We start from the raw sequence: 17572 nt of genomic DNA, 5'->3' as shown, positions 1-17572 counted from the left end.
ATCTTTTGTAATATGGATATATAAATACATACATTTTTGTTTTATATACCTAATCTATATATTTACATACGACCTTATAAAATATATAGGGAATATATAAAAGAATAATATTCACAGATCAATAAAAAAAAAGAAAAAACAATAATGTTTACGTTTAAAAATATAACAAAATATATATATATATACCATGTATACATGGTTCAAAGTTTTCAAAGGTTAATGATCGGCGAGAAATGGATTACTATCTAGATGCGAAACGTAAGACGATACTTCAGCCATGCATGGAAAGGCTTCTGTACTTTATTGGGCTTCAACGTGAGTGCGAATAAGTAGCATAAATCACGTAATTTTTCAAATTCAACAAAAATGAAATTATTCGAAAGAATAGGCCAATTATATTATATATAAGTAATCTTATTAACTTTCTTCGGGGTTAGAAGAATTATATCAAAAAATGGTTAAATGTAAAACGATTCTTTCGTAGGCAACAACCATAAGATAAATAAACGAACAAAGAAAAAAGAAGTTAGAAGAAGAAGAAGAAGAAGAAGAAGTCCGAGGGTACTGGTTGAATTTATTTCACTTATTCGGTACAGCAAAAGTTGTATCGCTTCGGTGCTCGAAGTTCGAGCCATTGTTCCTGATTCGGGACATACATTTCCGCTGGCATCCGCTCGAGACCGGGTGATTCCGGTGATCCGCTATCATTTGTCCTACGAGCTGAAGCACCGAACATACTTTTGTACTTGTTGCGTGAAAGAGAGAGTGAATGGAGATGACGGAGACTAATTACTTTCTAGCCACTTGAGAAATGCTTTCTCGAGTATTACTATCTCTCTCTCTCTCTGTATCTCACTCTCTCTCTCTCTCTCTCTCTCTCCGTCTCTCTCTTTGGATTCTGAACAAAGACGTCGACTCTGAAATCCCCGATTGTTCTCCCGAAGAAGCAAAATACACTTACCAAATCGTTTGTGCATAGCAATCGCTTCTCCTGGATGCCTAAGAAGAAGTCGTCCGACACCTTCGCAACGTCGTAACACTTCATTCTTCAACAAGTGATTTCTCACATTTTGCGAAATTATCGAGCATCCTTTTACCCATGTAGAGACGTAAGCAAAATCTGTTAATAACTGAAAAGCACCGTATTCGCTGGAAACGAATAGAGAAAGAAAAAAAAAAAAAAAGAAATGATAAGTAGAATGAATAAATAAAACTTTGATCGATTTAATTCGTTATTTATATACGTAAACGATCGAATTTACCTAAATTTGATACGATGTAAATAAATGTAATCGAGCCAAGCCTCGCACATTATTTTTAAAATCATATTTGAAATATCAGGATCCTCGATAACCTCGAGAACCGGTAACAACACCTTTTCTAAAAGAAACGTCCTTGCCAAACATTTATTGAAATTTGGTCGTTGTTAAAAAAGTATGCGTATGCAAGTGCATTAGGATCAATGCGTTACCAAAATAAGTTTCAACGTAGAGACTTGCTGTCACAGGTGCTACATCGCTGCTCTTCCTCCAGTAATTTGATCGTGGGAAGCACATGTGTAAATTCGCAAGGCTAACCACACGACAAATCTTGGCGAGAATGTCCATACACTTTGCCGGTGTATCCTGTCGATTCAAGGATATGTAATACGTAAGTAAAAAATATCTTATTTTAAAATATTACACATACTCAGATTTTTTTTTAATATCATTGAAATTTTTAATAATTTATATATATTATATTTTGCAAAAGATGTCAACCTTGATAACAATTTGCCATCGATTATAATATCTGTCGTTTTATTTCAATTAATTTAATAAAACTATATGTGAAAGAATCATAATATATTATCATTATTTCAATAAAGATAGCTTGTTAAAACTTTGAATATAATTACTTATTGTTAAGTACTATTGATCGTTCAATATATAATTTTATTTCTAGAATAAACTGTAAATAAATCATGGTATTACCTGCAACAACTGTACATTGACGTTCACTTCGGAAACGATTTTCGCTCTCATCTTGACGCAAACGAGCACTTGAACGCTAACAGATTCCTCTGAAAGTGCACTCGAATGATCAGCGAGCTACAATCGATAGAGATTTGATTCGACAATTGAATCTGATTTTAGAAACAAAGTAAGTATACTCAAAAAATACGTTTTAATGATAAGATTAAAAATTTTTATATATATATATATATCGATGAGAAATATATTGATGCACAAACACTGTCTCTCTAAATTTTGAACAATTATATTAAATAAAAAAATCCCATAGACGTTGATAATAATTTTGACCTTGAGATAGGATAATTCTTCGAGAGAATTGACGACATCGCCCTTGACCATTAAAAATAAGACATCCAAATCCCAAGTGTGAGCTATCATCTTGGATTCCTGCATGACCCAGAGCCTAGCAGTGTGGACCGAGTGATCAAGTCTGTGAAGGACGACGATCTGTTCTGAAATCGGCAATTCCATTAACGGCGCGCCGATCACCCATTCACCTCCAACCTCGCACTCGTTGCTCAGCGTTACCAGTAATTGGAAAAGCTCGGTGAACATTTGACCCGTGTCCGTGCCCTAGAAAACGGTTAAAGAGAGATCGTTAAAAGGGTTATAATTAAATCCGACACGACGGTCAAGATATTTGAAATTTAAATTCTATATCTACTACGAAGTATATTATTAAAGAAAATAAGGAAAGAAAAAGAGAAAGAGAAAGAGAAAGGGGGAAAAAAAGATAGATGGGCATATACATATTCATTTAACATCCATAATACATTTAACGAATTAAGCAAATATTAAGTCAAAATAAATTAAAAATTAAAGTAATTTAAATTATTTAATACTAAAGAAAATATACATTTATATAACATAATACAATAAAATAAATATATATTTATATATAACAAATATAAAACAGAATTAATATAATTACAATTAATTTTAAAGAGAAAAAAAAAATAAAGACCGACCTCAGAAGTAGAAGGTCTCGATTGGCATTCAAAAGCAGACGTATACGCTAATCGAAATAATTGGTCCCAAGATGTAATAGTAACATGATAACCGAGAGCATCGCATAAATTTTGTAAAGCAGGTCTCACCGTCAACGGAACTAAAATATCATCATCGAATTATTCGAACTCTTTGATTTCTAACATTTTATATATTTCGCAAAGTGATTACGTGCCTCACCCGCATTTTTTTGAATGAATTGTCTCAACCAGTTTTTCAAATGTTCCGCACCGTGACTATGATGAGAAGCCAAAGCTTCCGGTGACCACCAAAGGACAACGTGATCCAACATCCCGGAAAGAGCTGCCCAAGCAACCTCTTGGTAATAATTTTTTACTTTTCTTATTGCGCTACTTTTCAATCTCTTTTCTCCTATAAACAATTCGAGAAAATATATATATAATATTTAACTCGAATTAATTTTTATTTAAACACACTTTTGAACGATCACGAATCTACTCGTGTTTGCACGTGCAAACAATTTATTGTTAAAATAGAAAATTGTGCAAGCCGTTATTGTGATATTATTTATTGTATTTAATAGTTTTAAAATAATGAAATTTTTGCTATTATCAATATTCAAGAATTTTTCATAATCTATTTGAATTATTCATTTAGCCACTATGAAAAGCATCAAATTTTTGCATACAATAGTCAGTCAAAAATATTTTAATTATTATAAGTTATACATAAGTGGTTCATTATTCAATTAAACAAAATAGTTAATTAATTTTTATTAAGTGATATATACACGAAGTAAAATAATCATGCGTCATTGAATTCTTGATTAAAAAGTAAACTAATTTCCCGTAAGGGCTACTCTCTTATATAACGTATAACATTATTATTATAATTAATATTATTACAAGAAATTTTCTTCGTTGAAGTTAACTAATGAACAACTTTCTACAAGCAACTCTCTATTTTAAAAAGAAAAGTTTCTGAAGATGCTCTCTTCTTCACGTTAAATTTCTTTTACAGAATAATCATTACTTCAAAAGAAAATGAGGAAGGATCTTACCCTCGGTGATCTTCAAAGCATCGGAACCAAGCAACTGCGGTGAAATATCTCGGACGATACTGAGAAGTCTGAGGACTTGTTCATTCTGAGTATTTACAAGTGCTTGAATACTCTCAAGATTCGATGCTTGCGTTTGTTGAAATGTCGAGGCATCGCTTGCAATCGGTGGCGTCAAGTGCCTCGTGAGTGCTCTAGAAGAGGATGTTAAATTCAAATATTATTAATTTATCATCTACAACGATAGCATTAAATCGATCGAAGTCATTAAATTTGAACTAATCGACCTATATATTTCGATGCTGGAATTTTCAGAAACGTCAATGTCCGTGGGTGTTAATGTAACGTCTTCTTTTGTATGTGGCTCGTAATTTGCTAACAGGCAGTCGATTAACTCGTGACACGTTTCCTCCGCACGATTTTTCGCCAATATCTACGATTATTAAAATAATTTATATGTCTAATAATTAAATCGACGATTGAAAACTTCTTACTTGTAATATTTTCGTTACGGAAAATTTCTTCAATGGTTCTAACAAAGATGGACAGTCATTGCAAAAAACATTGACGGACGAATCCGTAATAACGTGATCCACATCGAGCATCTTGTTATATGCGTTGACCAATTTAAAAATAATTTCAAGTATCTTGTCGCTTTTCGAATCGACTATGTCGGTTATAAGATTACGCGTGAACTTTGCTACTACGTTGAGTTTTTTTTTCAAAATTATACAAAAGTGTTGTATTTTATACTTGTAAATCGGATGCGATGTCTCTATCATATCGTTCCACAATGATTGATAACTTTTCACTACATCCTCAAGATTGTTACCGATCTCTTCGAATATCTGTAATCACGTTACGATTCGTAATGAAATTTGATTATTTTATTAACATATAAAATTCAAAAATCAGTCGAACACTTTTTTAATACAGCAAGAGTAAAAAAAAAAGAAAGAATAAAAGGGATGGAGAGATGAAGTGGTACGATTATAATAATTAAAAGCAATAGTTTCCTACCTCGAGATCACAAGCTTGTGCTTTCTCAAAATCCTCGATGATTAAGGCTATACGTTCCGCGAGTTTGCTCATCCTCTCGTTTAACACGGAAGAGTCTGCCAGCCAGTTCTCGAGGGCAACTCCAGGAAGGGGTAGCCACTTGGCGATATTCGCTCTGTAATTAGTATCCATGTGTTTCCTTGATGACGGCTACTCCTGTATCTATATATATATATATATGTATGTATATGTATATATATGTCACCGTTAAGGTGTGTACTTTAGCTAATCCATGATACACCTACGTCTTATATGAAATAACTAGGCATTTTAAAGAAAGCAAAGAAAAAGAAAATGTTATTATATACTTAAAATAGTTGTTTTATGAAATAACTTGATAAAATATGAATTCACAAGAAGCGAGTTGTTAAATTAGAGATTTCAATTTGATTTGTCTTTAAAGTCTGTTTTTTTTTTTCTACATTAATGCTAGTAGTTATTCGTTTTTATCTCTTTTTGTACTCCGAAAGCCAATGTTCTGTTAGTGGTGCTGTTCGATATTTTAATCTGCGGATCAAATTTTAATTTCATATTTTAACTACTTGCCTCTCGTGAATTCTTATATTACTTACTTAGTTAAAGTATGTAATTCTTCCTTCTTCCACACTTTAACAGGTAAATATAGTTATTTCATGGCTTAGCTGGTTATTTTATGAATTAATGAATTTCACGTTATAATGGTAACATATATCTATAACTTTTCAATTAATTTACTTTTCCTTTTCATTCGATATAATTGTTTCTTATTATTATTATCTATTTCTTCCTTTTTCTTCTTCTTCGTAAATCTTCCCCGATTTTCTTCCGCATTTACTTCCTTTTCACAAATTAACATAACATATCAATTAATATCACAATTCTTTTTATAGATTGATTGTCGCTCATTTTTTTTTTAAATATCCATCTCGCGAAAAAAGAACTTTTAATAAATAATTAATTTTTTCTCTTTGTGCTCTGTGAACAATGCAAACAGTTCGATGAAGCAATAATAATCCACTGTACATCAATGGTTACCACGGATACCTTGGCGCATGACACTGTCAAAAAACAATCTAGTAGTTATACATATTTAATATATAATATTTGAGTAAAACTCATTGTGTTCTTCATGTTTTATATTTGTTCGATATTAATAAATCTATTTTTTAATGAAATACATTTGTAAAATATTCTTTATCGATCAAACATCTCTGTCAAATTATTTGTCATTGATTATTCCACGTTATTGATTATTCTTTTAATTAGCCAAAATATTGAACAACAAATAGCAGATATAAAAGATGATTCATAAAATTCATTTATATATAAGCAGAACAAATTTTTAAAGTTCAAATAAATTATAACAACAGTCGGTTCAACAGTTTTCTTCCATAGAATTCTACTTTATCGACACTACGCCATAAGCACGTTATCTTTTATCAGTAAAGTAAAATAAAATACAAAGAAATTCAATAATTTCTATCTCTTATACACTCTAAGCAATATATTATCCACGGATAAAATAAAATCAAATTCTATGTACGAGTTTGCCATCTTTAAATCTGTATGAACGGAGAGTATCGTAACGAGGTCACTTGAGTAATTTTCTACGGTGTTTTTGATCAAAATTTTTGCTGTTAGTTTAACATAACATAAAACAATGTCGGGCTTTAGTACCACGTTGTACAACATTTTCCTGAAAAGATCATCTACATATGTTATTACTATAATAGGCGGAACTTTTATCTTCGAACGTAGTTTTGATTTAGCCAGCAATAAATTGTTCGAATCAATCAACAAAGGAGTAAGTAAAAATTATAAATTAATGTCAATGTTACTAATAATGTTAGCAGTTAGGTGTTCCAAAACAAGTCGTTTACATTGTCGATAACCTTCGTTTGATATCTTACGTTTGACAATAAAGTATATTGTCTTAAATTGTGAAAAAAAATGAGTAATGAATTCTGTGAAGTAAGAATTATGTAATTTAGTGATGCAGGCATGTATAATAACCTGTTAAATAACTGTAAAATAAGATAGTAAAATAACTTGTTAAAGGAGTAATTAATTTAGATGAGAATTATGAAACTCATATGGCATAAAAGAAATATACTAACAAAATAAATTTATATTTTTTTTTTATTATAGAAACTATGGAAAGACATCAAACACAAGTATGAAGCAAACTGAATGGATGGATTAAATATTTTATACACTAGTTGTATATTTAATAGATATTTGTTTTCTCTATGAGAATGTAAATAAAAAAACAAGTGGTCAATAATAAATAAAGCATTTTGTTTCTATTCTGTTTTGCATGAAGCAAAACAATAATTATTGATCATTTATATGACCGCGTTATACAAATCTAATCATGATTTTATTTTTTTGTTTACTAATTTGAAAAAAGAAAATTCATTATTTTTAGTAGATTATATTTAAAAAATGAAATATCAAATGTGTACATAGTAAACATGAAATGTAGTCTTTAATAAAAAAGAAAAGTATTTATAAACATATATTTAAAAGTACTTTATTCTTTACTGAATAGTACTTTTATTACTTAAATTAGGATGCATGTAACGACCAGCAAAAAGAGTTGCATTTGTTTGCAAGTCTACTATAGCAAAAAGGAATGGATGATCGGCTCTGAATATTTCCATACTTGATCCCATTAGCGGCACAATTGATAATTCTATAAATATATTTAATCATTTCGATTATTTTATCATTTAAAAAATTATATTCGCAACAAGGGTAACAATCAACATTTTGACAGAGTTATATTACCTGTTACTGCAGATGCCACAGTTCCTTCTTCATTAACTTCTATTTTAGCATTTTGTATAATATTTTTAACGTATATAACAGTATCATTTACAATATTGGAAAAATCTGCCCTCGTATTAAATATGCTGCGAATTCCCAGCTGAAAAGAAATTTTTGTAAATAAAAAAATGACATTAAGATAAAGAATATAATTAAAATATATGAATCGTTTAATATATACGACTTTTTATCTATTTTTTCTAATTCTTGTTTCGTGGAGTTAATCAATTTGGCAAAGGAATGACTTATGTAATAGTGATACTCACAGATTTCAGTATAGATTTAAGATCAAGTTTATTTTCGATAGAAAACTTAGGAATTATCAGATTAACTTCTGTTAAATAAAGATTTGCTAATAACGCAGACATAGATACATAAGATAAATCCTTTGACAAAACTGTAAGATTTTGATCAATTTCCTTATTATTAGGAAGTATTATTAACATAACAGTCCTTCCATCCTAAAACATAAAAATTGTACATTATTCTTTATATGCATAAATTCATTCACTTTTATCATAAATCAAACTACAAAGAATAATGTTGTTTCATACAGTATATGGTATCTCTACTACATCTGCATTCAAGGATTCAATATTTCCATAACGATATTCAGCTGTGTTAGCTATAAAGTCAGTATTTTGACAACCAATGTTAGGAACATTGAAACAACCATTGAATCCTGCTTTTTTATTAAACGATAACTTCCACCGTCCTTTGAAATACAATGCTGAAGTCAAAATTAAGGATGTATCTGCACTAATACTGCCTGCAACAAAAAGATAATCATATAAATATTATTAACAATATAGATAGATCAGATAGTTGAATCAAATTTCTACCAACCAGGATCTGAAATAGATTGAATGTTGTTATGTGTTGCAACGCGTACCCAGTTATTGATTTCTTGTTCGGTAGCTTGTCTGTTATTAAAGTCAAGAAATTGAATGTCTGTATCATAATATTGTCTCAGAACAACACGGTAACCTTGCGTTACTGGTAAACCGTTTTTAGCCCACAATCGAGTTGCTCCATCTATTTCCGTACCATTTTTTACACTCTGTGGGTCAAAGATATTGTAAATATACACATGGACACATATACACAAATATGCACATATAGCTTTTTTTAGAAAAGTTATTACTAATTTAATTATTCGAGGAATTACTAATCGATGTGAAAACATACTTTCAAAGCAGTAAGAGCACGCTGAGAAGTAATCCTGATTTGGTAGACATTTTCAGTAAATCTCAATGCATTGTATATTTCTTGACGAGTTTCTCCTTCCGCACCTTCAGCAAGAATTGTTAAAGCTAACTTGATACTTGTAGGCGATACTATTACATTTCCTTCGTTTTGTTTAATTACCTCCTAAAAATAAAATATTTTATCAATGAATTATAACATAAATACAATCAATTGCATTCTATTTCTCTTGAGCTTGTTCTTACTTGCAACAAATCGATGTTGAAAAAATTGTATCGTTCCTCTACAGTGGGTATTGATGACACAACTATAAACGAAAGAAAAAAAAGGAACTGTAAATTATTTGTTATATATATATTAGAAATATTAAATGAAACAAATTATTTTCTGCAAAGAAAAAAATGACAATCAATATTATATTTAATAAGTAATAATTATATTTTATATTATTATTATTATTAATATTATCACCATCATTATTTAAAATTACCTAATAATATTAATTATACTTTCATAAAAATATTACAATATGAGATAAAACGAGCATAGCTATTTATATATTTGATTACTGAATCTCAGATAATACAGTAACTGAATTCAATTTTATAAATGCTCAATGTAACTCAATGATATTGTCTGATTTACCCACCAGAGAATTACGTTTTCGCGAACGAATATATAATTTATAAATTCTTCGTATATATATATACACGTGTAAATATACGTGATTGTTTTTAAATAAATTTCCGTTATATATATATATACATACGTATGTACCTTTCAAAGAGAAAACGTTGATAACGAACAACAATGATATTAGTTTCCACATATTTCGACAGTATATAGTTAACACTAGAGGAATAATTCGTTATGTAAATCTAACACACTTGAATGCTCTGAGTCTTGTACTTTTATTATTAAATGATTCCGTACGATTTTATATATCGCGTTACGATCAAGGCAAACACCGACGATGAATTAAAGCGTTTTTTTTGTTCGATGTTCGTCTACTCATTCTGTGAATCACATGGTCCCCACTTTGGAGACCAGGGTTTATTGAATTCATAATTCTACATAAACAAGAAGCAGATTACAAATATCAGTAACTTCCTCGCATTCTATTCAGCAACCTATATAATTTTGTTTTGTTTTGTTTTATATATTATTTTATTATATACGCAATAATAGAATTATTTGTGTTTTTTTAAATCATATTCTGAGTAAAATCAACATTTATAACGCATATCATTAATTCGACGAAGGAAGAACAAATGATCTGCAAAAACCGATAAATACTCTGACGAAAAATATGACAAATGGGAAATATCATATCGTTTCTTAATTGATTTTCCTTTTGCCTGATGTTTTATCTTATAAACAATTGATGTCTTTTGTCTTATCGAACAAGTTATGTATATACAGGAAATCTGAAATGGTTGGGACCAAACTTAAATTACGTATTACGGAAATCAAATTGATGAAAAAAATTCATATAAACTTATGTTCGAAAATGTTTTATTGGAAAAATATAAGCATTTAGAGATTTAATAATAATCTTCAATAATCCATTTGGCCTTTTAAATAACCCGATATCCCTCGACTTCTATTTATGTAGTCACTCAAAAGAGTTGGTTTATAAAAATACGATTGAAATAATAAACGAATTTTAGGAATATATTCTAAATACATTCATTATTATTTCCAATACAGTTGAGATTCAATTCGGCAGGGCTGCATTCTAGCAGAAAAAAACTACTACAATAAATTATAAATGTTTTTAAAAGCATATATTTTTTCAATAAAACATTTTCGGACATAAATTTATATGAACATTTTTCATATATTTGATCTCACATTAATAATGCGTAATATAAGTTTGGTCTTAAACTTTCTGAACATCCTGTATGCTGTATGTACAAATATAAACACAAAGAAACGTTTTAAACTTGACTTATCTAGTAAAATTTATACGTATATGTTGGAACGTAACACACTTATGTTAAACGGTAAAACGTATATATTATATGAGTTTGGAATTTCCATAGTGTTTACGTCATCGGAACGTCCCACCAGAGGCACTCATATATATAAAATTGTTCTTACAATAGTATTTGTACAGAAAATCAATTATTTGTTAATAACAAATTACGTTTAATCCGAATGTTGCATGCATTATCAAAATTTTTTTTGCACAAAACATATTTTCAAATACATTGATTACTTATTTTTTGTTGATCGCGTTTATAATAATAGTTTTAATAATTATAAATAATAAATAAAAGAAATACCAGCTGTTTATTTCCTTGGGCAAATTATAAAAATAAATCTATTTAATTAGAAACCTCACGAGAGACAAAGTGAAAAAAATTGTATAGAATGTTTAAAATAAAATATTTAAATCTTAGCTCCATCGCGATACAGCTACGTTTCTCTTAAATTAGTATTATCTTATTTCCTTTTGGTATTCTAATTAACAACTTCAGTAATTTTATGAAAGTAATTTTAAGAAATAAATTAAAGACATAATTAAGACCGAATGTATAGATGCGATAAAAAAAATATGTTTAAACATATTTATATATACAAACATAATTATTAATACTTTGAATAAATAATAGATTTCCGAAAAATTTAATACGTCATTCATTTTAGGAAACTTTTTATCATTTTGTAAAGTGGTCAAATAATTTTGACAGATGGTATATATAATGACTCCCAAAAATATTCGGACACTTCAGTACGTCTAATTTTATGAATTGACATTTAGATTGTTTTTTAAAGCAACCCTAATAATTGATATAAGCAATAAGTCATTTATTAATCTTGATAAACATATATAATTTATTTTCAATTTGTTTAATGCTAAATTCTAAACTTAAATAAAATAGCACTGTGATAAGCATTAAAAAGTAGCAGAAATATAGGAGATGAAAGAAATATAATAGCACAAGAGAAAGAATTGAAAAATTAATGTCTACACTTTCGTCTAAAATTTCATTCATTCCCCCTTACATCTCATCCACTACATTCTCACTCATTCCCACATACATATATATCATACACGTATAATATGATGAGCGGAGTGAGTAAAAAATTGTTAAAAAACCGAAAAAAAAAGATATTTAGGAAAAATCACAAAAAAAGACATATTTCTGTTATTATATTTCCAAGTTAAAGTTACAAAGGTATTAAGGTTTAATATCTTTTTACTTAAATTCGTATAATACACGAATTTTATTTTTAAATTATATTTATCTCGACTCTCTTTGTTTCGTTTATCTATGCGATTCTATTATAACTTTATTATAATCATAACTCTTTGGTACAGTATTTCTGATAGATATAATAGCAGTTTGTAGCTATTATTGTTAAGCCATAATAAAAGAAATTGTTATTAATTGTAAGTAATATATATACTTACATTACAATACATGCAAGGGTTAAGTTGCATTAGTAGTCATTAAGTATGAAATGCTTGATTTTAAATTTAACGTATTCGGAATAATTTTCGTTTCATACTTGATGATCTAATATATATATATATTCTTATTACATATAAGTATTTATATACTCATCTAAGTATCTACTTTTAACAGGTTCACCTCAAAATTATAGCCTCTACAGAATACTGTTATTACATTTCATGATTATTATTATAATACCCCTTAACTATGTGTAGTAATTAATTCGTTACATTTTAAACAAATTTACTATTTATTTATAAAGTAATCATACATATGTATGATTTCCATTATTTTCAATAACTTTGGTCCATTTTTTAGGCCATCACTAAATTCAGTGACGAAAATAATATGATGATTTTGATGGAATGAATTGAATATCACAGAACCAAATTATATATATATATATATAAAATTGCTACAATTAATATTTACATTCACATTAATTTAATTTATTTGATTAATTTCAACAAATAAGTTATTAATTTAACCGTTTACTCGATTTAAAGCATAAATTAAATCTTCGATCAATCTTGACTCAATCAGCGAGATATCGAACAATGATCGAAGTGTTAATAGAAAATAAATAACCCATAACCAAATAAACACCATATACTACGGAATACTACACATTCGTTTAGATTTTAGAGGCAGAAAAATGTTAGTATGACGCGTTACGCCATTCACCATCCACCATTTATCAAATCCCTAATTTTATAAGTTTTTACCGGAAGTAGATGGTACAGTGGATTGTGTTTTCTCATTGAAACGTGATGCAACATTCACGTTTACGTTTTTAGTACTTCCTTCTCGTTGCAAAGGATTCATGACTTTTCCGATGTAAAGAATAGTGCCCGTCGTTTCGTCTTCGATGTAAAATACGAACGGATGATTCGCCTTGAAGGTTTGATCGCCGATTTTATTCCCAACTTGTACAGCTGTAAAAAAAAAAATAATATATGTAAATAAATAAAAATAATAATTAGACTTTTATAGTACTATATGCAATATTAATGTCACATACTCATACATACATATAAATGTATTTTTTTTTTTTCTATAAAATCAATTATTAGTTCAAATTAAAAAATTTATGCTTGACAAATCAAAATTATACTAAAGGTATATATAATATAATATATTACAATTACTTATATATTAATATTAATATATATAATCTAATATAATATATATATATATTCTAATCTTTTTCGTGTGTAGACAAGTAAAAAATAATCGAATTATAGAGGATTAATTAACGAATTATTTATATATAATTAAAGTGACATATGAGAATCGTATTCATTCGAACATGAAATAAAATAACACATGCTTTTTTTCATGTATTTATATACGTATTTACTTCCTGCTACATTACTACAATGGTATTCGTTTACAATAAACTTACCGGTGGCTGCGTAAGCGGATGTTCCATTTTCATTTACTTCAATACCAGTTTTTTGCAGGATATCCTTAACGATGAGGCGCCTGGATTCACGTTTTGTCTTTAATATACCTGTCAGAGTGGCCGTATCATCGAATATATCTCGAATACCTACCTGTAATTTATTAAAACAATAAGAAACAAAAATCAACAAATTCGAAACGAACAATGAATTATTAACAAACTTTTAAAATATGTATTTGTACATACCTTACGAAGAACAGATTCCAAATGGCTTGTAAAATCGAATTTAAATTTAGGAATAGTAACTTCAACTGGCGTGTCTTGCATAAGCCATGATTGTCTCGCTAATATAAAAGGACTAATTTCTTTAATCAGTCGATTTATTCCGTTTACATTAAATGGTAATATCAAATACATAGCGAACTTGTGACCCTACAGATAAAATCAAATAATAAATAAGACTAGGAATTACCCATTTTATTGATGACGAATAGTTCATTGGAAATTGTTTGAATAATTGAACAATCAATCGAATTACCAAGTTTAAGATAAGATATTTTGATTAGAAGGGTAAACATTTCTTTACGCGTTGTCCGTCATAGGAATTTTGTATGAATCAATAAATCGGGTTGGAATTTATTATAATATTTTGAAGACAAATATTATAACGATATTCGCGGTCTCTCGTCTATATTTATATAATCTAATATGTATATATGTATATTATATACATATATAAAAATTAGCCAACCCGATTACTGATAACCGGTGTGACTCGCATGATAGTTAATAAGATTTACTGTAGTCGTTGATAAAGACTTACGTCATACGGTAGTCGTAAAATCTTAGCGTTCAATTCCGAAGATTCCGTGTAATAGAATCGATTGCTCGTGGTCATAAATGGTACTTCTACGACATTTTTGTCGCTTATATAAAATTTATCCGTACGAGTATCTTCAGTTTTAAAGAATCGACGTCTCCAAATGCCCTTGAAAAAGAGTGCATTGACTACCAACATCACCGAATCTTTCAATGTTGTTTCTACGAAAAATAAAAAAATAAATAAGTATTTATGTTTAATTTTCTAATGTGTGTTAGCTTATTCGTGATATCGTTAATTATCTTTAATGATATTTACCATCTTCAATCAATTTATCAAGATTTCCATGCGTTACATTTTTGACCCAACTATTAATATTTTCGCTAGTTAACTGAGTATCTGACAAATTAGCATTTATAAGATTAACCCCATAAAATGCGTCGATGATGGCAGCATAACGTTGTCTTGTCATGATAGAATTATCGATGTAAAGACGAGTACCTAGATTCAACTCGTATTCAGGACGCATCATCTGTAAATGTGTAAATGAAAAAGATGTTTCCATTGTTTACCTTAATAGCTATCATTTGAAAATCTGATAACGTTGTAGGAAAAAATAAATATCCTGTCTATGTAGTTATAGAAGAACGATTAATGTATTCTCGGTAGCATATAATCGATATATTCATAGGAGAAAAACGGGTAGAGAAAGAAAAAGAGAGAGAGAGAGGAAGAAAGAAAGAGAAAAAGAGAGAGAGAGAGAGAGAGAGGAAGAAAGAAAGAGAAAAAGAGAGAGAGAGAGAGAGAGNAGAAAGAAAGAGAAAAAGAGAGAGAGAGAGAGAGATTAAGGATTAAATATTTTTACATTTACCTTTAACGATAGGAGGATTTCACCAAACTTTTCACGAATTGCCGATCGGCTAACTGGTAATTCCATGACTCCAGCTAATTCTTGCGCTGTTCGATCCTGAGCTCCTTCGTAAAGCAAAACTAATGCCAATTTTATAGATATCGGTGATACTAATATATTTCCATCATACATCTTTCCCATAGCCTGATAAATAAAGATATATATATATATATATATAGATAAAATAAAATAAAATAACAGAATTGAATTAAATTAAATTAAATTAAATCTTCGATTTGTATTGTATGTATTTAATTTGTATGTGGATAATCTCTATAGAAAAAATTATTCACTTTAAAAAGTATCCAGTCAAAAACGTTGAAACGTTCTCCAAGATAAGGAACGAAATCTTCGGCATCATCGTCATATGTAGTAGCGTTGGTTCTCATCGACACATTGGTAACATTCAAATTTTTTGGTTGTCTTTGTACAGCAGCGCTGTTTATTGTAGAAACGAACACGTGACTCCATAAAAATAAGGTGCAACCTATAATTAGTATCCCTTAATTAGCCAAGACCCCCCTCTCAATATTTATGGAGAAGATGAAAAACAAAATTCTTGTTGGAAGTAAGCAATTATTAACAATGAAGGAAAAAAGTAGCAATACAACACATTCATTAGATTTATTCAAACAACATAACAAACATCGTGATTTCGGGTCGCAAACGAAATGTAGAAATTATCGTCGAAAAGTCGGAACACTTTTTGAGTACCGAAACAACTTTTAACCTTGAATTGTAATGTCATATATAAAAAGAAAACTCAAATGAGTTGAAAATAATCAAATATGATTATGATTATTAGTCGCGCATCGATTAACACTGCAATTGAAATTTCTATTGTCAATAATCGAGAAATTTGTATTGTTAATAATTGAGAGAAAAATATCTTATGTTTAATTTGAATTCACCGTTATTTAATAGCATTCTATGCGAATCTTATGTTTAGTTTGAATTCAACGTTATTTAATAGCGTTCCTACGAACACTTTGGGTACGTCTATCAATCATGCGATTTATTACGTTCCATCGTACTCTCTCGGTGAATTAATATTTTAAAGATTATATTTATAAATGCACGAATATATTTTAAATATATTTATATCAGTTATACCATCGTTTCGTTAAATTACTTCATTAATTCTAATAATTATTTAATTATTAATCGTTCGTCCTAATACCGCGATCGATGTATATATATATATATATTAAAAATATATTAAAAATATATTAAAATTATACTCGTTAAGAAATAACTGTTCATAATGGATGGAAAACTCAAGGATTTATTTTTAATACAAAATACAACTGTCGAATAAGGTAATTTACAAATGGATGGATCAATCGGATTTTATAAATCAATCTAAAATAAACACTTATTCTTACCTAATATTTCAATAAGCTTCATGATGATGATTTTTCTATAGGTAACGTTAATATAAAATTAGTTTGTTTATCAGAAAAATACGAATTTGTATGTAAACGCGACCGATGATCTTCGCAACTGATACAATGTACAAACGAAGCGAATACGAGTTCACTAAAGATTAAAACCGGTCGAGCATCGGTTGCTGTATAAAAGTTAAAGAGAATACAAGAGAGAGAGAAAGAGATAAAGAGAGGGAGAGATACAAGAAGAAATATAGTGGGGAGAAGAAAGAACGGAATCGTTGTTAGAAATAAGCAGCTTATGTGACTCATGTAAAAATAATTCTGTCTTTTGAAAGAATTTTTTGTAATGTTTTTTTTTGTTTAACGATTTCTTAATGATATGCGTGATGGAATTAACTAAGAATAGAAACCAAAGTTTAACTCAACATAAACCATCTTAGGTTTATTTCATCGTTTCTTTACGAAATC

At 28.9% G+C, this 17572-nt stretch overlaps 3 protein-coding genes across 3 annotated transcripts; 1 reads left to right on the top strand and 2 right to left on the bottom strand.

The window, feature by feature from the left end:
* Positions 1-583: 583 nt before the first annotated feature.
* On the bottom strand, positions 584-5232 carry LOC106786408 (coiled-coil domain-containing protein 142). Its single transcript, XM_014747762.1, has 12 exons — positions 5062-5232; positions 4536-4889; positions 4329-4474; positions 4045-4235; positions 3204-3395; positions 2984-3123; positions 2304-2588; positions 1974-2090; positions 1472-1625; positions 1263-1380; positions 962-1149; positions 584-720 (listed from the first exon to the last, which is right to left on the bottom strand). The coding sequence occupies exons 1-12, from the start codon at positions 5230-5232 to the stop codon at positions 584-586; spliced, it is 2193 nt and encodes a 730-aa protein (XP_014603248.1).
* A 1396-nt stretch (positions 5233-6628) lies between these two features.
* LOC106786418 (cytochrome b-c1 complex subunit 9) lies at positions 6629-7410 on the top strand. The gene is made up of 2 exons (XM_014747793.1): positions 6629-6883; positions 7228-7410. Exons 1-2 carry the CDS (start codon positions 6740-6742, stop codon positions 7267-7269), a joined length of 186 nt encoding a protein of 61 aa, XP_014603279.1. The 5' UTR covers positions 6629-6739; the 3' UTR covers positions 7270-7410.
* Positions 7411-7500: 90 nt separating this feature from the next.
* Positions 7501-17277, bottom strand: LOC106786415. Its single transcript, XM_014747791.1, has 15 exons — positions 17099-17277; positions 16007-16200; positions 15675-15857; positions 15122-15335; positions 14807-15024; positions 14230-14415; positions 13984-14134; positions 13304-13513; positions 9360-9421; positions 9097-9279; positions 8755-8968; positions 8463-8677; positions 8175-8369; positions 7870-8008; positions 7501-7774 (listed from the first exon to the last, which is right to left on the bottom strand). The coding sequence occupies exons 1-15, from the start codon at positions 17118-17120 to the stop codon at positions 7620-7622; spliced, it is 2541 nt and encodes an 846-aa protein (XP_014603277.1). The 5' UTR covers positions 17121-17277; the 3' UTR covers positions 7501-7619.
* Between the last annotated feature and the right edge of the window lie 295 nt (positions 17278-17572).

This window comes from Polistes canadensis, unplaced genomic scaffold, assembly GCF_001313835.1.
Source record: "Polistes canadensis isolate GaletaPanama2010 unplaced genomic scaffold, ASM131383v1 scaffold_73, whole genome shotgun sequence".
NCBI lineage: Eukaryota > Metazoa > Arthropoda > Insecta > Hymenoptera > Vespidae > Polistes > Polistes canadensis.
The sequence above is the reverse complement of the archived record's forward strand: the minus strand, read 5'-3'. Positions and strand labels throughout refer to the sequence as shown.